This window comes from Acanthaster planci, linkage group LG06, assembly GCF_054643075.1.
Source record: "Acanthaster planci isolate LZ-2023a linkage group LG06, COTS_SCS, whole genome shotgun sequence".
Classification (NCBI taxonomy): domain Eukaryota; kingdom Metazoa; phylum Echinodermata; class Asteroidea; order Valvatida; family Acanthasteridae; genus Acanthaster; species Acanthaster planci.
This window is the reverse complement of record NC_141782.1, coordinates 6,803,649-6,831,077: the sequence shown is the minus strand read 5'-3', so window position 1 is coordinate 6,831,077 and position 27,429 is coordinate 6,803,649. Positions and strand designations below refer to the sequence as shown.

The window sequence follows — 27,429 nt, the reverse complement described above, 5'->3', positions numbered from 1 at the left end:
TTGCTTGATTCGGACCGGCCAGCCAACCCCAGTGCTTATTAATATACGTAGGGCAAAACCTGTTATATATAATTAACAGATCTATATGATTTGTAATTGCTTGTTAGCATGTTGGATTGTTTGTCAGAACTTTTGACATAACTGTTTGATGTCGCTTATCATGGGGTCGATGCTAGACCACACATGGGTGTCAGAAGTGAAAGCAAGAGGGAACTCCCCTCCCCCCAAAAAAAGAAAACGTGAAACAAAAAGGGAGCAAAAGGGAAGAATGTCCCCAGTGAGCTTTCAAAATAATCAGAATTAACCCTTTTCATTGATAATGGTTTATACACCACCCCCACCAGAAAAACACCCCCACAGGCCCTCTCTAGAAAAATCCTAGTGATGCAAATAGGCCCAGGTTAAAGACTCTTTGACTATTAGTTGTGTTGATTCAACTTGCTTGTAATTTGAACAAATTTAGTGTAGTGTTTGGGTAAGACACTAAATTGAGGCACAAACACGTAATTGATCAAAAGGTTCCAGTTACTGGCCTGTAACTTGACAGAACTTGAAAAGAGATACCTTTGTCACAGTTCATCAGAGCAGTTTGTGACTCGGTGCTTGTAGTTGGCTCGTGAGGACTTCGTTTAACCATTATTTTCTGTTTCCTTCCTTATTACTACATGTACAAGCATTTACGCGTAGCCAGAGGGGTGTACCCTTGTCTGGATATCTGGGCACCCGTAGACTATTTGGATGTGGCATGTCTATTTGTCAAAATGCAAATGTAACAACATAAAACAACTGTCAATGGATCACTCTGTTATTCAATTCATAGTAAACATGCACTATAACTCTGCTTGACTTTTTTCACCAAGTCGCAACAGTTTTGTAATGAGCCTGGCACAAGGGTGTTGAGGCATTTATTAAACATAACTTGTATTGTAACAGCTTGCTTAAAATGCCCTTCTGCAGGGCAGCAGACAAAATTGTTTCAACTGAGGCAAACTAAAATTCTGAAAATGAAGAATTAATTAAACAACCATGTCTTCTGAAATAAGCATCAGTTTCACCAAGTTTAGAACTGAAAAGACATTCTAAAGAAGTAATGAACAAAAACAGCTGAGTGTTAATTTGGGATTTGAATTCAGTGACTGCATACACTTGCAAGATAAGCTGGTAAAACATAACACAAATTGATTCCTGTAACGTCATCCAAAATATCTGCAATGCAATATGAACTTCAAATGAATTTTTCGGCAAAACTGCAGTAGAAACACAAACATCTGTAACCTGATACCAAAACAATTTCTGGCAATAACATGTATTTTGGGAGAAAATAGATGCAACTTTTCGGTTTGTTCCCTTTTACATGAAATCAGGTGAAAAGTTCACAAAGTCAACTCTGAAACCTTCTACTCTTTAAATGCTTACTGCTTGGTTGTTATTAAGTCTACTGATTCCTAAATGGTTTGTCCTGTTATGTTTCCCCAACAGTAACCCCCCAATATGAAAATGATGTCCCTGTATTAAAATGTATGGATGGATGCTGCATACACACAAGATCTGTACACACCATTTCAATTACAATGTAATGTACAATTAGAACATTTAACTCAATATTTCCACTTCTTCAATACACATTAACCACTTACTGGAGGCTGGATTTTTCTTGAGCAAGACAAGATGCCGGGTCCTTTTCAAGATTTTCCGTTTTCAAAATTCTTCAAAAATTTATCATTTCATTTAATGGCCGTTCATACCTACACGAAGGACTCTTTGGGCACTATTCTAAATCTGACAGTTAAGCTTCATTGACTTTTGAATATTTTAGCCAGGCCTGCAGCTTTGGAAAAAGAGCCCAGATTGTGTCATGTTGCGTAAGATTCTTTTGTTCCCGAAACCGGCACAGTGCACTGCTGACCTCTTTTCAATAGGGGCCAGATTAGCATGCAGCGGTGCTGAGTGGCTCATCAATGCAGTGGTGGAGCCTTTTGTCCCCGGTGGTAACCCGCTCGCTCTAAATGCCTCAACAGGCGGTATACTGTTTCAAAACAAGGCTGGATTATCCCCACTATTGAGAGCAAAAAAATGTCAGTAATGCCCAGTAGCTCAGTCTTTTGTGCTGAGCATGGTCTTTTGTTATAAGGCCGAACTCTTTTGTCCCAGTTCCGGTCTCCCGTGCTCTGCATATAAAGCCTATGTACACGAAAACGGGTCGCCCGACAGGGAGTGGTTAACACGCTAATACATGTAAATGCACTAATGAATTAAAGATTCTATGTTAGGAAGATGAACTCTTTTCTGTGCTATCCCCTTCTTCACTTGTGGCTGGTAACTGTGTTGTACCATCTCTGTATTCAGGGAAGGTTTCCCATGGACTTGCCAGATCAAACTTGCGGAATTCCTGTGCCATCTCAATGGGTTCACAAACTACTCTCTTCAACTCATCATCATACCTTACCTGAAACGTGACATTTAATTATCATTTTAAGAATTTCAATCCAGTAATATGAATGGAGAAAAATGCACTCTACACATTGAATGTCTTTAACTGGCTCTCAAACCTTTGTCAATTTAAATTTGGCAATAACCTTTAGACGTTACCCTTCCAGAAAAATCCCAGTTCCTGTTTTCCCTAGATTTGACTTGCAGTCCAACTGAAACATGATACTTGGTTTTAACACCTTCATTTCACTCTGATCTGATGAAATAACCATATGCATGCATCCTGTCCCAACTATACAGAACCCCTGCAGTTAGTACTTATAACAATAATGTTCGTAATAATAAGTACTAGCGGAAAAATGTACAGTGCTAAGCTGTACTGTTTACTACATACACCTCAGCACGTGGCCCATCGAGTGTTTCCATAACTAAAAAGGCAATATGTCCCCTGGAAAGGCAGCTAGAACACCCCCCCCCCATGTCTGCCACACATACAATTTTGGTTGACGATGGTTCAGTGCCTTTTTGTGCAATTGCACACACTTGACATGTCACGCATAAGTGAGAACAAGCTAATTACGTAAATTGCAATACATCTGTTTTGTGCAAAAAAAGTGCTGGGATGAAAACAGGATCTGAGGCCATGAGAAACAACAATAGGTATGCCCTTTGTTTATCACCAATTGCCATTACTTTTGAATTCACTACAGTCCTCAACATGTCCACCATTTCTTTCCTGGCAGATGTGGACCCTCCTCAGCATATTGTACACTGCACACTGGATCAAATTGTCCCTTCTGAGAACACTGACTTCTGCCATTAAACGTTCCTCAAGATCATCCAGGCCCCTAGTACTTTTGACTTAAGATGACCCCACAAGAAAAAATCAAGAAGGGTTACATTCGGTGACCTCGGGGACCATTCCACGTTGCCGTTCAGGGCAATGGTCCGTTTTGATAACAGTTTTGTAAGGTGGTCATGACATAACAGGACTGAGCACACTTTCCCTGTCATCTTGGCAGGTAACCCAACCTCAATGACTTGGATTAACCCGTAGAAGGCAGATAATAGGCAAGTAGCAATTAAATGCTTACAACAGCAAAGAAATGGTAGCTACCTGGAGAGCAAAGGGTTAATTAAAGCAATTTCCTGAAAATTTTGAGGACACTTGAGAGCATACCTAACGTTGCTTCTCATGGTCTTAGATCTTGTTTTCATCCCAGCACTTTTTTACACGAAACAGATGCATTGCAATTAACGTAATTAGCCTGTGCTCACTCATGTATGACATGTTGAGTACATGTATGTGCAACTGCACAAAATGGCACTGAACCATTGTCTATCAACATATGTAAAAGGACTTTCAAAAAATTATAGATTAATTTTAGCGCAATATTTCAAAGTGGGATTTTTTTATACACCCTGTATAGCAGGCAAAAAACTCAAAAATTGATTTAAAACAAAAATGATGTGTTAATGAACACAAATGCCCTGCCAAACCCATGCCTAAACTCACAACTAAAATTTCAGATCACTAACTAGATTAGTTTCATTTTAATAGTATTCTGACCTTCACCCTTAACCTTAAATGCAATAGGAAATTACCAAAAAATGCAAAAGCCAAATTGGAAGCTTCAGCATGTATGCAGGATAATACTGGTGTTTCGCAATAGTGCGCCTCCAACAGTTTGCTACCCCTTGGCCAATCACAATGCGCAAAATCTATCAACCCAATAGGCGTTTCAAAACGGTCGACAGGTTTCGCATGTTGCCATTGGCCAACGCGTTGCAAACTCTTGGAGGTGCTCTATTGTGAATCGCCCGTATTCCCACCTTATTTCACTGACAAGATTTCTATTGTCTTTGTCAATGTGACCCAGACCTTTGACCTTTCAGCCCCAAATGAACAGGCTTATTAAGGTGACCAACAGCAATCCATGAACCAACGTTGAAGTCAACGTTGATGTCCAGTGGTTCTCAAGTTATTGCAGATGAGACTTTTCCAGACACACACACCCATGCACCCACAAACATTTCACAAGCTGCATCTGGCTTTCACTGTCATCTCTTTGATGCTACAATCTGCAACTGCCTCCTCAATTCATTTTACCATGTCCCACATTTTGTACATTTCTCATTTTTATGGTCAAATAGTCCTACCTCCACAAAACCACTCAATGGGAAATCCTTCCGCAAGGGATGTCCTTCAAATCCATAATCTGTCAAGATGCGTCTGAGATCAGGATGGTTGGAGAAGTACACGCCATACATATCCCATATCTATATGTACCAAAAAAGGATAATCTCAAGTCATTTGCACCCATCCATAAAAGCTGTCCATCATGTCTGTGAGGGCAATTTGAATTTCACTCTCCTCAAAATTACTGGAAAAGAGGCTACATTTACAAGTACAACCTATGAAAAAAATAAACTGGATGCACCTGTTACAGTGAAATATTTGTGCCAACATCACAGAAAGAAACTTAACTTTAACTGTGGGAAAATTTGAAGAAACCTTTACATTCCAAGAAAATTTATTAATTCTTAGGAACCATCTTCTTTCCATGAAGTTACCGAGAAACTTTCCACGCCATTTCTTTACCATCCATACATATACCTCAAAATTTAAAAAATATACCTTACCCATAGTCTTGTTCAACGTTTTGTTCAAGTCATGTTCAAGGTGGAGGATCATTTAAGTAACCATCAACAAATGTAAGATTTTTGTATATAGCCTACATTTGTAGTACACATACAAAGAGTGGTATATTTACGGTTTCTGGGGAAAAATATGCTGTTTGTGTAACATGGACATTTTTGTGACTATTGTTCTAAACCAATGTCTCCCACATGGTACAATGTCACTGTGACAATCTGGTATTTTAAAACGTTTGTAGAAAGCAATACTGTCCACACGATTTGTTGTGAGCTGAGAGCCTGCTTATTTTTATCTTTGATAGGTGTACGCACATGTATGGTACCGGTATTTTACAATATCTATGATCCTTTTTAAATGTTATCCTGCCTCTTGGTAATTAAGGCTGCTCAGGCAACTGTGGTATACTGTTTCAAAGCAAGGCTGGATTATCTCCGCTATTGAGAGCAAAAAAATGTTGGTAATGCCCAGCAGCTCAGTCTTTGGTACTGAGCACAGTCTTTTGTTATAAGGCCCAACTCTTTTATTCCAGTTCCGGGCTACCCGGCTCTGCATATAAAGCCTACGCACCGGAAAACAGGTCACCCGGCAGGTAGTGGTTAAGACACATTGGTGGGTATACATGTATGTAGTGGTTGAGCACTTTAAAATTACTCGTACCTCTCTTTCATACCAATTGGCTGCCTGAAATACTGGCACTAAGGAGTCTACTGGGCTCAGTTCATCTGCATAGGTCTTCACTCGGATCCGTTCATTGAATTGTAGTGACAAAAGGTTGTAGATAAGCTGCAATCAAGAAAACCCATACCTTGAAAATCAAATCATAATGCATCAACTATTATCAAGGACACTTCTTTAATACCAAGGCAAAAAGGCCTCGCTGATCCTTCTCTTAATTCAACCATTATTCTCAGAAAACACAAAAAACCAGTCCCAGAGATGAAGGTATGACTTTTGGGCGTAAATTTCCTAGCCGCTGCATTATTTTGTTTGTACTATCAACCCTAAACCAGAACTTTCGCAGCTTGCTGAATAAACAGAGCAGGCTTGCCCTCACACTTGCCACACTGGCCCAAATCTTTGTCATGCTTGCCAACCATTCACCAAGTAAACTGTACCCAAAATGTTTATGACTCTCGGTAATAAGAGTTCAGATAAGACGAGACTCCGGTTTAGAAGAGCATATTTGCCAGTCCCGATTGAATTGTGCACATTCCTATGAGGGAAAAAATGTGTAATACGAGCTCGGATGTCACAAGACTTCGCTTAAGACGAGCATTTTTTGCACACCAGCTGAGTGGAAATCTATTGTTACCTGTCTATTTAGCACAAGCTTTGTTTAAGGCAACTTGTCAATCAGCCAGTCCATTCAATTTTGAAAGGTGCCTCCGTAATTTATGCATATACAGTAGAACAGCGCTGCAGTTTTCCCGAACTGAATCAAGCCATTTGTGTCCGGTGCTGCAATGGGCATTTGCAGTTCCCGTACCCAACACAGAAAATCTGTGTGGCGGCTCTTGAACAAAAGCGAGTGACGCCAAAAGCGCTACGATATTTAGGACAGTGGTGAACAAAAGAAATCTTTCGTTTGATTCCGCATCCCCAAACTTCCCCAAGACCAAAGTACCCCCAGGAAATTAATAAAAATTATGTTCCGTAACTAAACACCTGGCCGAAAAAAACTGCCCAACCCTATCAAAAAATTGTTACCCGCTCCCCACCGTAACATGAAAATATCACCTTTTCTGATGTTGACATTTCTATAAACTCTCATTTTAAGAAACCCATGACTAAACTGTGGTTTTCAGTCCAAAAATGTTTGAGGAAATAACATCCATAAGTTTTGAAGAAAAAGTGCATCCCTCACTAATAATTTTTCACCAAACCCACACGCCTTTCCAAAGTAAATCCGATATTCGCACTCTGCTGTCCACACCACCAATAGCTAGTTTCTTCCCATTTTTATGTGGGACAAACGCATCTCTGGTGTTGGTTACCAACTAAAATGTAAAAGGGTGCATGCCACCAAATGGTTGTATTTCTGCACGCGAGCTCATTAATATTTTGTGATCCCACAGGATTTTTACAATAAGACAGACCATAATCAGGAGGGATCATAGAAATATTTCTATAAATCCTGAATTTGGGACTGATAGTTTCCAGTTAGGGGTATTTCTTTCACAAAAAGCCCCAATTTGCCGGCCTATTTTGGATAGAAGCAGGTGGCTACATTCAGAAATGAGCGCTTAGTTTTAAAGCTATTTTGGGGGTATCTTCCTTGAAAGGCGAATGAAAAAAAAGTTTGTGGCTAGCCCCCATGAAATTGAAACAAAAAGTGATCTTCTGGCAATAATCTTGAATTTCCAGTGAAAAATGGAGGCCAACCTCTTCACAAGAGTCAACAGGCGGCGCTATTTTGGTCCCATTTTGCGCTGTTTGCTATGGGTGTGTGTTTGGTATTGTCTAACCTTATGTTACGTGCGTGCATATGGATCTCATCGCTGTGTACGGGGCCGGGACATGTGATACGGCATCGCTCCGCATCGACACTGACTGGTGGAAATTCTGCTTCCTCCGTGTTTACATTTTATAATTATTCTTTATATCGATTATACTGTATCTCACTGTCATAAACAAACAAAAATCAACTTCATTTAACAAAACGTGCATGCCTTTAAACAAAAAGTAATGCATACGGTCGACTGGCGATACATGTACGTACATCGAACAGGACAGCAGCTTTTGCGCAAAACGAGGTCTGGATAATATGAGCTAATTAAAGGCCCAAGATCCTCCTATTAACGAGAGTCGGCTGTAGTAACAATCAAATTCAAAGTTTGTTTCAAACCTTTTTCCAGATTTAAGGTGTTTATCATTTTAGTTTGAATTCAGGCACTGCATGCTGCTCCCAGCAAATTCCCACTATCTATTTCTGGTAAATGTATGGCAGTGAAGGGGAAGGCAGAAGGTTTATTTAACAAGAAGTCAACAAACCATGTGTGTGCCGAGAATAATGTACATGTATTTTATCTTGAAGTGGTAGAACAGAGTAAATGTTGTGAAATAATCCACAATTTGAGTTAACTCAAATCAACCTCAGTCAACTTGAACCAGCCAGCTGACCCCAGCAAGCCTGGTGTGTTTAAGTGGTAAGACGTCTGCATTAGCAAGCAGGAGGTTGTGGGTTTGCGTCCCACCAGAGTGAGCTTGTGAATTTTTCACAAGCCTATGAACACTGCATAATACAGTGTTGTAAATATACACAGATTGAGGGCAAAACTCCCAACTTAAAAAGAAGGAACATCTCCCTAATGCAACCTTTGTTTCTTGTAAATATGAATTTACCATTATTTCACAATATACATTTTGCAGACAAAGACAATGAAATTTAGAGGAACTAACCTCAAACCGATGTGTTCTTGTAGGTACATCTATTGCTGTTATGTCCACCAATGATTTAAACTGTGCATTATGATGGTCTTTGAGGAACGTCATGACTGGGATGATTCCCTCAGGGCTGATCAGCACTTCCAACTCATTGATGTGGCTTACATGTACTTGCTGTACATACTTGGGCAAAATATCTGCCACATATTTACCATAATCTTCAAGTCTATTAGCCTGAAGCTCACTGCGTGCGCGCACTGTAGCTGTGTATTTGGAACACAAAAATAATACTACATGTATTGAAAATGTATTCCAGAAGAAAGAGAGAAGACAATATCTGACATTTCTATTACCAAAAAGTGAAACTCATACGAAAACTTTCTGACACAACAATCCCACTATTTCGTATGTAGTTTATTTTGGTTTTCCAAATGAACAATTTGAAAGACATACATGTACAATGTGTTTGTGCATGTACATACGTTTAGCTGGGACACCAGAACACAGTTTCCTTGTCTCAAGTCGACTCCATAGGGCACCTGAAACAAACAAAATTGTAAGTTCTCCACATCAAGAACAGTTTTAATTGTACAGGAAGCATGAGGGACAGTGGTAACTGCTTTGATGAGAATTTTTCGGGTAAACTGCATCAGTTTACCTTCCTATACCAATACTGTTCAATATATGATTGAATTCAGCACTGCAAAGGAATGTACCGTATGTATGTATGTTGTGGAGGAAACAAAAGGCCAGATAAAACAAAAGTCTTGTGGTATGTGAAGAAACTACACGTATAGGTAATGTGACCTGTAACATAGGAAGGGTTTTTCAAATGATGGGCTGGTGCAGAACTGTGAGGATTTATAAATACAGGTAGTACATTACTCATTGAAATATCCATTAATTTCGTTTTAAGTTTGTCTGTCCATTATTTTTTCAGGTATCTTTGTGCCATCTTCTTCCTTTGTCATGTTTTATGTCACAGTCACTGCCCATGGTCTTTGTTTTCTGGGTCAATGGATACATGTAGGCCTATATTTTTTTCTCTGTTTTAAGGCATATCTTTACCATTGATGGTTTTCTTTATATTTTTTTTTTAATTTTGAGTATTTTCTTTTACAGAAATTTTAAATCTGTTTAAACCCAGTAATTATCAAGTTATATTGGTAATTTATTTCAAAGACATGCATGACTGTTAAAATGTGTGCCGAAGTGTACACTTAAAATTGAAATGTGAAGAAAGATGAACGCTTGAACAAATATTGTGTTGTGAAGGGCTTATTGGTAGGGAACATGAGCTGAATGCAATTTCCACTATAATCCTTTGTACAAAGTATAAACACAGGTGTGTACAGTAAAAACCTGTACATTAACATGCACTATAGTTTGAAACTAGTTTGATCCTGCGATGTCTTGTGGGTAAAAATAATACAAAAGTAATGTTTATTGGAAACTGGCAGCCAAACTGTATATTAACCGGGACTGTAGGAATCCACACAGGGCAACAGACCAGCAGCAGAAATTGGCACATACAAGTCCTCTCTCATTCTTAAATCATGTCAAAAGACCAGCACCAACACTCCAACTAGGTGGCACATAGGATTCCTCATTCTTAAATCATGTCAACAGACCAGCACCAGCACTCCAACTAGGTGGCACATAGGATTCCTCTCTCATTCTTAAATTATGTCAACAGACCAGCACCAGCACTCCAACTAGGTGGCACATAAAAGTCCTCTCTCCTTCCTAAATTATGTCAACAGACCAGCACCAGCATTTCAAATAGGTGGCACATAGGATTCCTCTCTCATTCTTAAATCATGTCAAAAGACCAGCACGAGCACGTCAACTAGGTGGCACATAGGATTCCTCTCTCATTCTTCAAGGGGATGGGCCACGCAGGGCTAAATTGACATTATATGATAGTTTTCAATATACAACACGTTGGATCAACCTCTCTTTTATGTCATTAAATCAGCAAAAATTGGCGTTTTCTGTATGCTTTTTTCAGTATCCCCTGGGCTCTTCGCAAAAACTTGTCGAAATTGGTCGGTGACGGCAGCAGACAAATCTTGGCAAAAATGTGACGCCATTGGATGAACTCCACTTTCCAGACAACAATGCATAGTTCTGGCAAGAAAGTTGATCGGTCCGCGCAAGAATAACTAACTCGTACGTGTCAAGTCAACCACATTTGGTCTTGTTTCCTATGCCCTCCTGTTAACATAAGGGCAGAGCTATTGGACAACTAACTAGACGCATCACATTCATTTTGTTTTGCATCCCTTCCCGAGCGTATTCTGGTTGGAACTGATAAGACAATACTTCTTGTGCCTCATCAGCTCCTTCAACGTCGCTTTCTTCGTCAAATGAATAAGATGAACATGACAACTAATCGCTGTGATCAGGAAAGCATCAACGCTGGAATTATCGTCTCTTGAGTCTGGCATGATGGCACACGCTAACGCTACTACTTTACGTACATATTGACGCATAACATTAAACAGTCGCTGGATAAAGGATTCCATCCTATGACGTCAGGATTCTTGGGAATTTCTTCAGACAGCTTTCTGTACCCGGTGTCTGTTGTTTAGCTTTTGCTCTGAGAAGGGAGTGAAATAGGGTCGTGAAAACTGTATTATTTAACATATTTCCACATATTTTGAAATTATACAGATGAGTTTTTTTGTTATGTTTGTTTTATGTGTCGATGCATGTTTTACAAGAAATCTTCAACAGACCAGCACCAGTACTGCAACTAATTGGCACATAGAAGTACTCTCTAATGAATAAATCATGTCATATTTAGTCTTTCAAAAATTCTCATTTTAATTGGGTTGGGGCATGGGAAATCAAATCTTTTCTGTTGCTTTTTCCAGATACTTTTGTGATTTTTTTCTAAATTTTTTTCAAAGGCCATTATTAAAAAATTATTTGCACATGATGTCAAAACAAGGAGCTGAACAACTACTACTCAACACTATTTCTCCACGAGGAGCTACCTCTGATGATCCACTAACTGCATCCAATAAAAACTTTCTTGAATATGTTCACTGTCCTCACTTTATTAACACATCAATATATTCATAAGTCAATCCAATCCGACACTGAAAACAACATATCATGTATGAATGTTTATGACCTTAAGATAAGGCTACTCTAGATCTTTTCTGAATGTTATTTGCTTTGGTGCAAAATTGTTTGTGTAACTGATTTTTTTCAGAAAACATCAGAAAAATTGGTCATAAAGGAAAATATCTGCTTTAAAATGAATTACCTGATAACAAAATCCATTGAATTGATAAGATTTGATATTCTCTATGATTTTATTCAACAACTGAACAAGCATGCACAGCATAGATGCAAAACATTCCATAATATTAAAGCATTTTGCTCCATTTTCCAATGACTAATGAAGCCCAAAGCTGTTCCAAAATGCAAGAAAAGCCAGCTTTGCATTGATACTTTGCCCATTTGCCACTTCACCCAAGAGCCCTTCACTCATTTGCCACTTTGTCTGCACCTTTTGTCAGAATTACGATTACAGAAAAACGATTCCTTAACCCATCCAAAATCAGTCCTGAATGCCAGCAAAGGCAACGATCAAATACAAATATTAGGATACATGATGGATTTGGGTATAAAGCCAATGGGCTTTCTAAATATTAGTAATCAATTTAACTGACTCAGGAGTCACATCTGTTTAATAACTTGTTTGTTTCTAGTAACATGCAATGTTGTACCTAACAGCTTTTAGCATTACTTTGAAGTGTCAGGGACATTACACTAAAAGGACATTGGTTTTTTGATCAACACAATCATTACAAAAACTCTGTGAAGTTTGAATTTGTTTTAGTTTCAATTGACTTTAAATTGTAAGGTAGGAAACACTCAACAAGAAAAAACAATAACACTAATTAGAATGGCCATCCACTTTCTCGTTGTAAGTCTAATTAAGAATCATGGACATCACATTTTTACCTCACGGAAACTTACGCGTCCAAACTAATCCATGATACAGTTGTGTACAAACCTATAGAGAAATTCCTGGAGGATTATACTTCTTTCTCTCATTTGTTAACTATCATTATTCTTTTACCTATGTACATGTATCTGTCAACCAGTCATTTAATTTTTACTTTACATGCTCATACAGTGTATATACAGGAAAGTCAAGATGCGTAAACATTAATCTTCTTAGATGTTTGCAGGTTCAGCAAGTCAAATTTAAGACTTTTTAGACCCTTTCAAACACACGAAACTTATGAATTGGCTATTGTTTTGAATTGAACACACTTTCATTTATTTCTAAAACTGAAACAAACAACACGTTCTCGTGCTTACTGGGGAGATTATTTCATTCACCATAATTTACTTGGCAAAATGATAAACATGCTTAAACTGAAAAAATGGCTTATTTTTCCCCGGGAAATGTCCTGACAAAAGAAGGAACTGCATTGATAAAATTTACTCCTCTGTGGGTTGGAAGCATGGGAGACTGTGACAATGTGTGACAAAAACATATATCCCTTGCCAGGAGAGGGGTGACACTGCAACAGTACTTGATGTGTGTCCAGTGCAAGCAGTTTTCTAACATACACTGGCCCCATGATGTTAAATAGATGGAGTTTGCAAGTTCAATGGGTCGAAATAAGTGGACAATACGGCACTTGTCACTGTCATTGAATTCTAATTTGCTGTCATCATCATCGGTGGTGGTGGTGCTCTGAAGCGATTGTGTTCTAGTGCAGAAGCATGACTTGGATCAGGTTGAGGAAGGGAAATCACACCAGGCTTCTTTGGTTCATTCACATCAACAACACACCAAAATGCTTTGGTGAGCATTGATGGTGAATACAATGTAGTTCCTGTGGACACTTGCCCCAGGCTGCAGCACTTGGCTTGTACACATTCTGCAAGATGAGAAAGTAACATGTATTTTACTGTTGGATGTCACATGTTGGTTGTAGTACCTAGGGCCTAATGAATATTTATTATGATCTCTTTTTTTGTCAAAATATGGATCCATTTTTTATTTTGTAGGCCTTAACTGTAAAATCCCACACAGTCACTTTACTTCAATATTTGTTGAAAGAATGAAATGAAAGAAAAAACTACACTGAATTACTGTTCTCCGAAACATTAGAATTCATTTAGATGTTTGATATGCATGCAGGAAATGAAAATTTTCATGGATAAAATAAGCTTTGCAACATGTCAACTCATTGCTCCAAATGTGGGGCAAAATGATTTACGAGGCAGTGAGAAAATGACATAATAAACTTGTCTTTTTTAAGTGCCCGTACTTTTCCCTGCGTGCGCTCAGTTGTTAGTGGACCCATGACTTCAGTCATACACGAACAGTGACTTTGAACTTTAAAAGACACTGTAATAAGGTTCGGGACCAAACCACAATCTAGAGACGTCCCTACTTTCTGCTTATGTTGCTTGTTCAAGCGGCAATGAAGTCATTTTTATCAGGTCACTTGATAATGATGTATTTTCCCATGTGATTCCCATGTGATTTTGGGAAAAATAACGAGGTTTGAAATGCCAGCAGCCAACATGGCCGCCATTGCCATTACCGTTGGACTCTGTGGCAAAATTGTTTCCGATCGCTATTTTGGAAAATTGGCACGGCAGACATAAAATTTGCCACAGTGAATCGAGGGAGATTTCTAATGGTAACATTTTCATGCATAAGATAAACTTTGGCAAAGCTTTATTTTTTTTGCGTAAACGTTTTCATCAGCAGAATTGGACTCGCCTACCCACGGCCACCGAATTTGACACATCCAGTGCAAGATTCGACTGAAAAATCTCCTAGATCCACTTTTATAGATACCAAATGAAAGGAAAGTTTCATTTAGATCTTGGGTGGCATGTTTCCAGTAAATTTGATCAATTAGGCCCTGGAGCAATTTGTATTGAAGTTTTTGGCCGACAAAGAGATCGATGTAATCAGCGAACTGTGATCTAAAAAATAGTTCAAAAATTATGTCGTCGTTACACTAATGAGCAGTGTATGCATAGCCTGGCGTCGTTGCTACATTGTGGTTTGGTACCCGACCTGGTAATGAATATTAATTGCCCCCCAACCTCCATGCCATGGTTTTTGTTTCTTGTAAACTAGGCCTAAATACATAAACTTTAGATATTTACAAGTGCAACTTACCACTGAAGCCTTAACTTTCCACATTTTTCGGACAGCGGAGAGAAAAGGTATTTTATTTTACTCGATCTTGTTTGCACCGCGCGGCGTAACGCTGAAGCCTTAACTTGGTAAGGATGCGAAAGCAGGGCCCCTCGAAATCTGGACCTCCCACGATATTGTAGCAAACAGGTATATATACACATTAAAATCACAAAAATGTATACAGCACAATTTCAAATGGAAAATTAATCCATCCGTTTCTGTGTGATGTAACAGACCCTAAGCCCACCTCTATTCCTCATCAAATTCTGCGACAATATCGCAGTACCCACGGCTCTGGCCAGAATCGACGCCATTTTGTCATAAAGCGTGTGTACAAACAGAGGGCGCTAGATACGACTTGTGGTCCACACAAGGACAAAATCTCCGCCAGGCCGCGGACAAGTTGTTTTGAAAAGAGGGGTCTATGTGGGCCAAGAAATCGTGGGATTGTGTAAGTCTCGCCTAAGAGCATCTCTTTAAATTCAGGGGCACTCATCTAGGGGCAAAACAAACAAAAATGTCTGTCTGACAAAAAGAGCCTGGGAATGGTGAGGGATGTCATTGGAAAAAGGCTGCTGAGAAGACTTTTAACATTCACTTTTGGGGGGGGTGAGTTTGTTTTGGGAGGATAATTAACATCTTCATTGGTTAAAGGATCCAGGAAATGAATTTTTCTTAGAATCGCTTTTTGTGTATCTCTGTACTCTTCTTCCATGTACATTGTATGAAGACTGTTCGACATCTTTTTGAGTTACATGATCTGAACGGTGCACTTTTACAAGTGAGGGCACTTTTGCTTTGATGTAAATCCAGGAAGACATAGTTCAGGTTGCATGTTTTCACGTTCAAATTGTAAACCCCAAATTTGCTATCTGGTAACATTTTTGTGAAAAGGATTTTTGCTGGATTATTGCCATATACTGGCAATAATTGCAAAAGAAAATGAAATCTGCCATAGCAGTGGTTAAAAAAATCTCAAAATTTTTTGTGCACAAATCAGTGCAACATTGAGATTCAGTGCCTTGGATGACATCATAGTTCTGTTCATGAATATGCAAACAACATTAGCATAAAACCATTAAAATATTGGTTACAATTGCAAAAACAACAAAATTAAAATCAGGTTAATTGAAACCCAACAATGTAATTTCAAGGGTTTTTATCAAAATTTATAAAAATGTTTCTATTTCCTGGTTCCTTTAACCTACTAAAAATTGAAAATCAAATGAAATCTGAAGGACCAAGTAGCACATTGTTTTTTGTTTGATAGGCTTCAGGGACTTCAGTTTCCGGCCGTGGGGCTCCAGACTTTGTTGATTTTACACTATTTTCAATGGAGCTTAAATTAGTTCAGCACAAACGCATAGACCGCCCGGTTCCATTCAAAACAACAGGGGGTTCTAGTCTGGATACCAGACCCGATGATTCTGACTTCTCTACTAACTGTTTGTTGTATACCCAGCAAGAAATGAGACCGAGGGGTACCCCCCAACATGTCCAATCCCTATACACATTCCAGACTATTGTTACTTAACGCATCCCCCCAAGATGGGGGGGGTACCCCTCGGTCTCATTTCTTGCTGGGTATAGAGGTGTCTGATCGAATTCTGACGCTCTTGCCCTCGACCTTTGTCTGAAAGTGACATAGAGCGTTGAAGACTGCTTAGTGCTAGTTCCAACTTGAAGATGTTGATATGTTTTCGCTGGTGCTGAGGATCCAGGTTCCTTATATTTAGTCGAGGGAAAGAGAGGCTCCCCAGTCGAGGCAAATTGCATCGGTGGTTATTGTGACCTCGAGTTCTACCCTCGAAAATGGAAGACCGCCGTCGAGATGCCTCAGAGACTACTAATGAAGGTGCGGGTGAACAGTTGCTGTTTGGGGAACCGGGAGGTCAACGGGTTCCTTCTTTTTTATTATTATACCAGTTTATTAAAAATACCAGAATTGGTGGCCAAAGTACATGGGGTTCACAGAAAGATCGAATAAAAAATGTGCAAGATCAAAGAAACAAGCAAAAGACAATAAAAATTAAAAATTAATCATTGAGTGCGCGTGCATAAAATGGAATTGGACTGTTATAAAAACGCTGAGTTTTAGAAGTAATTGTTGAGAGTTTGTTACTGTTACGTAAACAGCGACCATGACATTCCAAACGAGTTAGTGGAATAAGAGATGAGGTTAGTGGATTAGATGAAAGACCTTTGGCAAAAGTAATACAATGATTGACTCTCCTGTCAGCTAGTTTCAAGCTGACAAATGTGTATTTTGATATGACGAATACCTAAACCCTAGAATATTTTTAGAACACGCTTCGATTCTGAATCGATTCTTACTTCTGCAATCTAGCAGAAGTTATACTACTATGCCAAATGACATCCGCATACTCAAATACGGGTCGAATATAACCAGTATAAACAGTGATCAGTTCGTCAACGGAAAAACCAAATCTCTTTAGGGTTCTAAGCACATACAGCTTGGTATTAGCCTTTTTAAGCATACTATTTACTTGGACATTCTATTTTAAATCGATTTGTATCCCTCGTTTATGCCCATAACCCTAACCTCAGTAACAAACTGCATACAGGTTGGATTGCTTGTTTGCGTAGAAGTGCATCTATTTCGGGCTCCAGCGCCTGACTTTTGTTTTTGTTGCGAGGGATTGGAGTCAGGCGAAGAATTGATTCGGACGGAGGGGTACTCGTGAATCCAGAGGGAAACGGTGGTAAACACCCATTTGTCCGATGTGATGTCCCGCCAGAACCCTGAAAAGGATAAAGATGGCAGCCAGGGGAATCAGGAGTGGAGGCTGTGAGCAAATCTGAGTAGTCACTTGCGAGGGGATGGCAGTTGCGCCAAGTGTTTCCCTTGTCCGCGCGTCCAGTGTTGTGCAGTAGTCGCAGTTTTGGGTAATGGAGGACGAAACGACCGCGAGGGGCTGGAGAGGTATTAATCTGTTTCACCACCATTTCCAAGTTATCCATGAATTGGCTGGCGAAGAGGTCTTTACTGCAGAGTGGGCGGTCTTGAAATCTAAACTTGATGCCCTTATAAGGCGTATTCATAGCCTCTAGAGCGTTCGATCTGCGAGTGGTGGCTGCCAGGGAGACAATTCGTGAGAATTGTTCGAAGGTAGAGTTTAGGCCTTCGTCGAGTGATCGGAGCGCTACCGTAGCGAGATCGGGAGAGACGTTGAATCCTCCTCGCAGACGTGGGCCAGGTATTCCGAGAGAAGTGGGAAGGCAATACATCGGGTACTAGAGCAAGACGCTCTGACGAGTTTGCAAATGTAGTCTCTACAACATTCTTTCTCACAGAAGACAGCTTGTCCCCGTCTGCCGCAATCTTATCTTTAGTTACGTCCAGTAACTCTGGGACCGCTAAGAATTCTTCAAAATCGTCTAGGGAAAAAAATCGTCTGGGAAAGCAGGACTGGGCTCCAGGAGGGTATGGTCGCCAATGTTTGCATTTGGCGATAGTCTTTGACATCTCGACGACTGAGCGACCTAGTGGGAGTTCCTGAAAAATCGGCTCAGAAGCATCGAACCGGGCTGCATGGCGTTTAAATGATGTACGAAAGTTGCCTTTCCCAGGTAAAGACGGTGATGGGAGGTCAAGCACCCGAATCATATCTCGCTGAAGAAGACGGAGCCGGCTCTCGGAAACCACTAGGAGAATCAATCTCATCATCATCATCTAAGTTGGGTGCCGAGCGGGGTATAGTTGGAAGGAGTATCCAAGGAAGGACAGTAGTTGAGAGACGCAGACTCTTTTTCGGGTTCTGTCTCCAGCCGGAGGTAGCTTGTTTTATTGCAGTAACGGCGGACAGACATACAAAATATTGTTGCGTTTCCTAAATATCAAGTCGATGGTAGCATGGACTTTATAGTGTCTACGGGATGTGATATTTGGGGTCAACAATTTATTAAAAGGTGGACGTGAAACAAGGGGTTTGGGTGACAGTCAAACTGTATGGTTGGTTTATTGCTCTCACTTCTCTTCATCAAAGTTCAATGTGGGTTTGAAGAAGGTGTAGCTTGACATAATACAACACACAAAAGGCAAAGTTATGGAGAGGCGAAGTTGTATACGAGTGTTATTAAAGTACGGTTTGGCAGGACCATTGGAAATGTAAGTCAGACGGAGTGGGTTACGGTACGTGTGTGTAGCATCGCACAACTAGGCTACACTCATCGGGCCGGGCCGTGGTGGGAGCTGTCCCGGACCACCACGGTGACTAGCAAGGGCTGGACGGGGCCAGCGCCGGTATGTACCGACCACACTGCCGTTCAGACCGCACTGATACAGTCGCCGCACTGTGTACATTGGCTCAGCGTAGAGACGGGGAGGACTGGGCTAGTTAGCAGGACAAGGGTGGCGAGGGACACGGGGGTGTCTCGCCCGGCAGTCGGTTCGGACGTAGCGGTGACGGGCCGCTACGACTCTCACTAGCACCCTACGCTAATTCGTACCGCTCTCGCATCGGTCCAAGCTAAGCTAGCTGGTCATTCATATGGTTACATGTCTTCACCATAAGAATGGTTACTATCGCACTTCCCTCGGAAAGGGTCCAACCGCCGCACTACGTTAGGTTCCGCTCTCGCAACTAGGGTTGGTCCGCCGCACCTGACCGACGAGCTAGGGAAAATCTGCTGTATTTATAGGATTCTAGAGGCTTAGGAATTAATAAAATATGAGCGTCGCTGAACAGCTCAACCAATGAAAATCTTCCATCTCAAAGGGTCACATGACTTCCTGCTAGAGTCGAGTGCAAGAATCTAAGTGTCGTGTGTAAAAAGATAAAATACAGAATAAGAAGTCGCGTGTACAAAGTGTAGAGACAGGTGCGTGAAAGTGCTTACCCGGTCATCTGAGGCGAATGATTGACAGTTACAAAGTCTGAGGTTTCTGAACATTAGCATTTCAGGGAACCTTACCACGCCCAACCACGCAGCCACATGGAGGGGAATTTCGACATGCCAAAACTGAGCAGAGAAAACACAAGGACAAAGGAGTGAAGGAACAGGCGATCACGCCAGAGTACAGCATGAATAACTTAATACAAAATTAGCGTCTCTGCTACATGTCCATAAGGCATAGCTGAGCTAAATAAGAGACCCTGACAAATGCAAGGACCGAGAACGAGTAAAACCAGGGGGCGCTAGGATTCCAAGATTTGCGGGAGTGCAACACTATTATTGATTAGACGATGTGGTTTGTAAATGGCTGACTCTGAATACACGCACCGGCACCGGGACGGGTCCTTGACCCGATGGTGCGTCGTGCGTAGCAGGCCAGGGAGGCATCGAGGTGTCTGTCTGTGCGAGACATCGGCGTCCAGGTGATGGGCCACTCCATCCGCCTGGTAGGACGTACAGGGAAAGTTGGCTTTTTGGTTGGTTCTCTGTGGGGGCCAGTGACCGTTGGAGTTGACAAAGGAGGAAGAGTCCGCCCCCCGGACTTTTCTGAGCCATGGCAGGTGAGGATGTTTATCAGGTAGTGGCGTAGCAGTAGGAGTTTACTGGTGGGAGGAGGGGCACCAGCTCTCAGTGGTGTGTTTTTGGAAGGCACGTTTTGGTTAGCCTTGTTCAATATCCATTTCTCCTTTTTTTCAGGGGGAGGCACCTGCGGGGCACCGGGAACGCCTCGATAGTTCTTGATGAACACTACTGAGGATCGGGTATCGCCCGCTATTTCGCACCTCAACCTCAGAGTGAGAATAGACCAATTGCTACCGCTAAGTCACGTGACCTTTAGGGGGTATTAGAATTATCCAAAACCACAGCGTTCGCCAAAAGTAAAGTGTTTCATAAGTATTATTTACCACATAAAGAAGACGGTAGGTACTGTAATCAGACTACTGATGTGCTAGGTACTAGGCCTATACCGTAAATCGGTTATACATGTATTGTTTGTAAACAACACTCAAAACATTCTTTGCTGTGGGAGTGATACCCACTATAGGTCACGTGATTTAGTGAACGCAATCGCTGTATTGGGTATCAGACTCGCTCTCGCAACCACCCCCAGTGCGTAATCGTGGTAGTGAGATACAGGTATCGGACGGGTCTTCATACCCGTACCCTGTCTCAGTGCTATGGGCGGGAGACTGTGGACTACGAAACAGAATTAGTATCAAAATGATTGGAAAATGTTTGTGTGGAAACCAAATGCCTTGTCTTAAAATTCGAACTCGTTTTCAGATCTGATGTTACGTAAATCAGGGCGTATTTCCAAATGAATGCATTTCCTACAACTGAATGAAAATTTACAGACCTAAAATATTGTCCAGATTCAAATAATTTGTTATAAATCTAACTTGTTTTTGAAATACAAGTAAAAACCAAGTGTCTTGTCTTAAAATTTGAACTCGTATTCAGATCTTGATGATCCCTATATGCATGTCATCCGAAATTGCATTTCATCCGAATTTAGAAAACATCTGAAATGAGAATGCATCTGAATTTAGAAAGTATCCGATATTTTTAACCCTGTTCGGCCCAATGAAACCCGAAGGCCTGAATCGTTTCTGGCAGTTAGGCATGCGCATTTCAAACTCTAGCCTGGTTCCCACTGATAGCACCACGGACGTATGGAAGATTTTCAGTCACGCAATTTTTGACGCGCGCGCCTTCTAATTAGTCTCTCAACATTCTTGCCGCGTATGTTCACCCCTTCCACTTAGTTTGTGCGCGTGCGCTAAAAATTCGGCAAAGTCGAAGTCACTTGCTGTTGCTTGTTAAAATGGCCATGTCAGCCAGCAAATGACTACACCAAAATCTATCCTGCGGAGATCTTCCGCTTTTGCTGAATTTATACCGGAGAAATATAATCAGACTTCACATTTCATTTTGTGATGTGTTTCTTGTTAATCAAAAGTGACATTTGGGCCAAAATGGGGTGAAAGATGTCGGTGTACGTTACATTTCTGAACGCAAAAAAAGGTATTTTAAACTCGAAAATTTGAATTGTTCTCCAGTTGGTCCACACATACTGCATATCCTGATAACTGAAAGAATGTCTGAAAAAGGCTACCATGTTATGTTTAAGCTATAGCGAATTGTCCTTTGTTAGTTTGACGAATTTCAATTTTGGCTCTCTGTCGACCGGTCGGCCATAATACGTGTGCACATGTGCAAGTTCATGTACATGTACTCCATCAACGCACGTAACTACTACGGACAAATGATTCTCGTGCAAGATATTAAATTCGCAATAACTTGAAAATACTACCGATGTTTTTATTAGACACTTTATTTTGTTTGTTTGGATAAACTTGAGAAGTTGTTTTAAAATGGAAAAGACCGTGGATGTATTTTCTTTCCAACCTGATTGTATTTATTTTTTGTAAAAATCACTTTTTCAAAATCTCTTCCAAATTTTGTGCAACTGGGATCATATAATGCGGTGGTTTAATGTTGTTTAATCCATTTTTAGTTATCAGGTTATCTTCGTGAACTTTATTTGTTTGTTTTTTTGTTAAAAATAATTATGATCTTCATCCGCGAAAAGAAATGTCGGAACGATGTTCGACGTCGCCTGCCACGAAATCCACAGTAAAGTGATTGAGTACACATGCTATAGCCCCCAACTAAGTGGTGCACAAGGGCATGGGAGTGAACATACGTGTTGCGTACATGAAATTGCCAATTCGAAAAAAAATTCGAAAAAGATTCGAAAATGCACGCGCCTCCACGGACATGGTACGCTTCCTAAACTGCCAGTGCCCGTCATGTTACGTCGTGTGAAAAACCTCTATTTAATGTGACCGAGTTATAGGGAGAATGGATAAAAACTCAGTTGACCTGTTTTTGCAGGTCGCTCTCAAGATTTTTTTTTTACTATGGCTCAGAACAGAAATTATGAACATGTATTGAATCTGATTATTTAAAAATATTCTAGGCGAGACAAGGATTTATGGTAAAAATTATGTGACTGACATAAACCCGACGTAAATACTGTGAAAACTAAGGGGATGTTACGTGAGAACTAAGGGAAGCACAGGTGAGAACTAGGGCAAACACAAGTGAGAAGTAGGGGGGAAACAAGGCTATACCAGAGGATGAGGGATCTGCGTAGAGATAAATAACAAAATCCTGAATACATGTGTTATAATTGTAAAGCTAAGCAATTCTGTGGATGTACAATCATTGGAAGAGGGGTAGCCACTCCTATAAAAAGTCCAGTGTATAATCAGGGGATGGCTGCGTGTATTTAAAACAGGCCTCTCTTACCAATAATAACTTTAGTCTAGTGCCAAACATGTTCTGTTATACACAAATCTCATGTTACGGGAAATCCTTTCGTAGGCCTACATCAAAATGTTAACACGTTATAGTGGAATATAATGCACACATCGCCCATAATTTCTTAACGTGAATAAGAATATTTACAGTAAACACTGTACCTGCCAGAAAGTTAGTGAAGAGGAAGGTTCAACAGCATTCCCGGCTTGTTATCGGTAGCAACGGTATTACACGCCTAAATGACAATCTGAACAATCTGTCCTTTTGATAAAATTATGTTTAAACTGTTATACAAATATCGGCATATCAAAATCCCATTAGATTGTGATTTGACCATTAAACATGAGCTAAGAAAGGTGGGAATTTACTGAACTGAAAAATATACAGTCATTCAATGCAACTGACCCATTCTTGCTTTATAACAATTAAATTACATGTGAAAGATATCTAAAATTTCCTAACCAGAAACTTGTCCCGCACGACTAAATTGCCGTCGGCCACAGCCACTGGTCAAGACTCAAATGTTGCAGCAATAGCTTTCACTTTAAGAAAAACAAGCAAGGAGGAGAGTAATATGGCTATAAACTAAGGAAACGAAATAAAAATATAAACCGTAACCTGCACATGCTTGGCTAGGCATCGACACACATAGTTTGCCCAAGCTATGTAGGGAAGAAATTTCTATTGGGTAATTCCAGAAATTAGGGGTCCACGTGTTCCTGTCACATCTGACAGGTGATTTTGTAAGTTCAGAACACATTTTCTAATTTTCAAGAGTGATAAATTACCTGCCAAACAAATGGTAATAGTTTGAATTCAATTCCGGTGATATTACCATGTCAAATAACAAAGATCAGATGTAATAGAGACAGGAAAATGTCCCCTGGTAGACCCCTAATTTCTGGAATTACCATATAACATGTGGGGAAGTACGTAATCAAATGAATTCGCAGTGCACGAAATTCGGTTGGTTACAATAATAAGATATGGACCCGCAATACAGCATTTGTGACACTGACGTCGTTGAAGCCGTTTTACCGTGCTGAAAGTTTTTGAACAAACTGACGCTAACTTATGAAAGACTGCCACGATGACTGATATTTTGGTCGAAAATATTCAACAATTTAAGTGCCCCACATTCTATTATTGTCCAAGGGTTGCGGTAGTGATTAGTGGGTACAAACCCCCGCTCACTTGCGATTTAACACGACCATACCTGATTACTGACTTGGTCATTTTGCTCTTTTCGTGGCTTATTTGTCTCGTTTTCATTGTTCTTTTGCTCTTTTTATTGCTCATTTTGCTATTTTCATTGCTCACTGTAGTTGGAACCGTACTGTTCATTGTCTAGGGATTATCTCCAAATATTCACTTCCGGACCTTATTGCCATGGTGGGCCAGTCAGTATTTTCCATGATATTATTTTCACAGGAGGGGTCAAACTGTACCAATTTTTTTCCCTACCCTTCTTCCATATTCATGCTTATCCGATCCCTAAAAAGGTCACACTGTACTGGCATTTTTGCCCTTTCCTCGTTCCTATTCATCCCTAACATGGCAAAAAAGATCAAGATCATCATGTGCAAAAGGTTTTACCGAATCGTCTTCTATATTCATACATTTCCACTGGCTGTGCAATCCGTCCCTTCGAAAAGGTCGACCTGTACCAGATTTTCCGACCCTATGACCCTAATCATGTTCATCCATACAACAGGTCAACCTGTGCCATATTTTTTTTTTACTCTACACCTCATTCCCATTCATATCCTCATGACCATATTATTATGGTTATGCATATTCATGCGACCTTTTCCTATTTCTAACCCAAAGGTTAAAGTGTGCCAGACCGTCCCCCTGCTAATATCCTGTAACAGCTTGCAGGTAGATCCCTAACCCTAAAACAATCAACGGGGGAGTGACTGACTGATAAATGCAAAACTTATCCATAATGTTGTGGCAATGAGATTGTGCAAAATTAAGATTTCCAAAAAGTATTATTTTATTGAAACTAAATTTGCATTCTGCATATGAAATGCCTTACGCCTTTACTTTGAATACCTTGAAAATCTAGCAGAGGCCACTGACGCACATCATCAATCCACTCCATCCTGCCCTTGAATTATTTAAAAATAGTGCTAAGCCTGTTAAAAATGCACAAATACAAAAACTGCTCATCATAACCATTTTAGTTTGTAGTACAAAATTGGAAAGTGAAATTTGACCCTACTAATAATTAACTAATAATAACTAATTGGAATTATTCCAAAAGTTCTAAATAATTGCTTTTGTACATGTATAGTATGAGGGGTATAATAAACATTTTCTGGAACTAGACAGAAGTTGCATTAGGAAAGTTGGGCATACGCCCAAGCCTCTTATTTCTCGTCAGTTTTACTAGGGCTAACATTAAGCTTTTTTAACGTCTGCATGTCCTTTGAGGGACCTTGTCATAATTATAATGAACTACGCCTGAACTTGTAATATAATAATAGGACTAGGCCAAGTTATTCATAAAATCACCTGTGTGCAGTTGTTCTGCAGATGACCAATCATATACAGAAATTGACTTGCTCCAGCAATCCAGTTAACCTACATGTTCAGTATAAATTAGCTGTACAACCATTGTACAACACACACAGCGCAAGCATCAGGCCGTCGATTGCATGGGTACTAGGCCACACACCCCCATCGAAGACCGAAACAACTGGCATGGTTTGCGTGCGCGCTAGCACTGGCCCTACGGCACGGACAAATTCCGCCGTGTAGTGCATCTAATCATGGAGAAATCTAATGCTTTTAGTCATGTCTTGGATGTTTTTTCTGTACTATACGATACATTTTCTTGAAGCAAAACAATCACAACACCAACGTGGTAAAGAGCAACAAATTAAATAAAACGTTTAGTTTACAATAAATGTATACATGTATCATTTTGTCGTTGATACTCTGCCACATAGTTTATATTTCCCGCCATGTACTGAGCTGACCATGCCGATAACTGGCGGTCGGGTCACATGCTAGTCTTTGCCCGAGATGTCAGTGATCGATAGTTGTTTTATTTCTGTTGAAGAGCGCCCTCGCACACCTAGTTTTACTTGCTGTCACTCACTAGAGAGCTGGCTTACAGTCTAATTGTGAGTCGTTAGGGGGTGCACTATGCACGGGGCCCGCTATCAAGCACTAACGTCTTGAAACCACGGACGTGTATAATATTATATACGTCCGTGCTTGAAACCATGACTAGTCACATGCATGTAAAATGTGTCCCAGTAATGGCGAACAAGATCGAGGGCGACCTTTTATACTTTGCGCTTGGAAAGGCCTATGGGTCCAGTCCACTTATTCAAGCCCCATTGAAAACAGTGTAAAATCAGCACCGTTTAGGGCCCAATAACATGCACGCCAACATCCCTGAGATTTCTGAAGCACAAATGAAATTCTTGTCTGGTCACTTATCTTTCAATTTCTTTTCAATTTTTTATGGGTTAACCAATTAAATTTTTAATTATTCCCACAAAACAAAATCACCCCCCAAAAAGTGATTTTTCTGAAGTCTGATTCCAGCCATTTTTCAAGTGGCAACCCCCAACTTTCTCGGGCACTTAGAACCATTTTTCAACCGTAGTTTTTAGCCCTTCTGCTCTCATATGAAAGCTCAAAGACCCAGGGAGTTGATCTTGACAACGATTTACACAATCTCACCATTTTGGAGGCCAAACAATCTCCTTTTTCCAAAGATACTGTGGGGGGGCACTTTTAATGCTAATGAGCTGGTCAAAAATTCTCACTTGAATTAGTGGTCTGCACCCCTATAGACCTAGGCACGTGCAGACAGTCTCCGCGTAGCAGATCTCAGAACACATCTTGCGCAGTCCAGCCGTTCACTTACTGCATTGCACATGTACATGTACACTGTAGTAGACTTGGGCTGGACCCAAGTCTGCCGTGGTGCTTGGTGCATTCGGGATGTATCACTTCAGTGCAATGCAATGTTGTTAAGGCAGTGCAAAATTAAGGTGTGCAGTGCGACTTACGTCAAGTGTTGCTACATTGGAAATGCATTGCTGATAGCATTCATGTATTGGGACACTGGTTCGCGCATTGCAGGAGTTGCGCGAGGAGACATTAGTCAGTGCACCGCTGATTGGTGTGACCGTGGAAATTATTTCTCCATGGTGTGACGCAGTGCAATATTAGTTGTGTATTGCTAATAGCCTCTCCTCAAGACCACGCATAAATAAATTACATTGTTGTTTGCGGTTACCGACGATCTAATTGTAAGGTTTTCTTTTTGTTGCGTGTTACCAAATCGGCAGAAAGCATCACAGTCCATACAATCGGCGGTCCATTTCCATCAAAACGGATGCTCCCTTAGCCTTTAGGTCGCTCTGAGTGATCTCCGGACGAAGGAGGAACCCAAGTTTAGGTTAGAGTTTAGACCCCAACCATTCTCAGACATGACCGTCGAACTTAATTAGGTTAGGCTGAAGGCCCTCAAGGAGACACGCCACAGTAC

At 40.5% G+C, this 27,429-nt stretch overlaps 1 protein-coding gene and 1 long non-coding RNA gene across 2 annotated transcripts; one reads left to right on the top strand and one right to left on the bottom strand.

Moving 5' to 3' along the window:
* Positions 1 to 789: 789 nt before the first annotated feature.
* LOC110980047 (NADH dehydrogenase [ubiquinone] iron-sulfur protein 3, mitochondrial-like) lies at positions 790 to 15,066 on the bottom strand. Its single transcript, XM_022236337.2, has 6 exons — positions 14,917 to 15,066; positions 8,956 to 9,012; positions 8,489 to 8,736; positions 5,747 to 5,872; positions 4,591 to 4,710; positions 790 to 2,446 (listed from the first exon to the last, which is right to left on the bottom strand). Exons 1-6 carry the CDS (start codon positions 14,981 to 14,983, stop codon positions 2,267 to 2,269), a joined length of 798 nt encoding a protein of 265 aa, XP_022092029.1. The 5' UTR covers positions 14,984 to 15,066; the 3' UTR covers positions 790 to 2,266.
* Positions 15,067 to 19,547: 4,481 nt separating this feature from the next.
* LOC147798780 (uncharacterized) lies at positions 19,548 to 21,054 on the top strand. The gene is made up of 2 exons (XR_015425760.1): positions 19,548 to 20,146; positions 20,283 to 21,054. It is a non-coding gene; the product is annotated as an uncharacterized LOC147798780 (long non-coding RNA).
* Positions 21,055 to 27,429: the final 6,375 nt, after the last annotated feature.

Coding starts and splice junctions, on each gene's coding strand:
- LOC110980047 (XM_022236337.2), bottom strand. CDS start 14,983: ATGGCGTCGATTCTGGCCAGAGCCGTGGGTACTGCGATATTGTCGCAG. Junction 8,737..8,955: donor TTCTGGTGTCCCAGCTAAAC/GTATGTACATGC, acceptor CCAAATACACAG/CTACAGTGCGCGCACGCAGT. Junction 5,873..8,488: donor CAAGAACACATCGGTTTGAG/GTTAGTTCCTCT, acceptor TCTTGATTGCAG/CTTATCTACAACCTTTTGTC.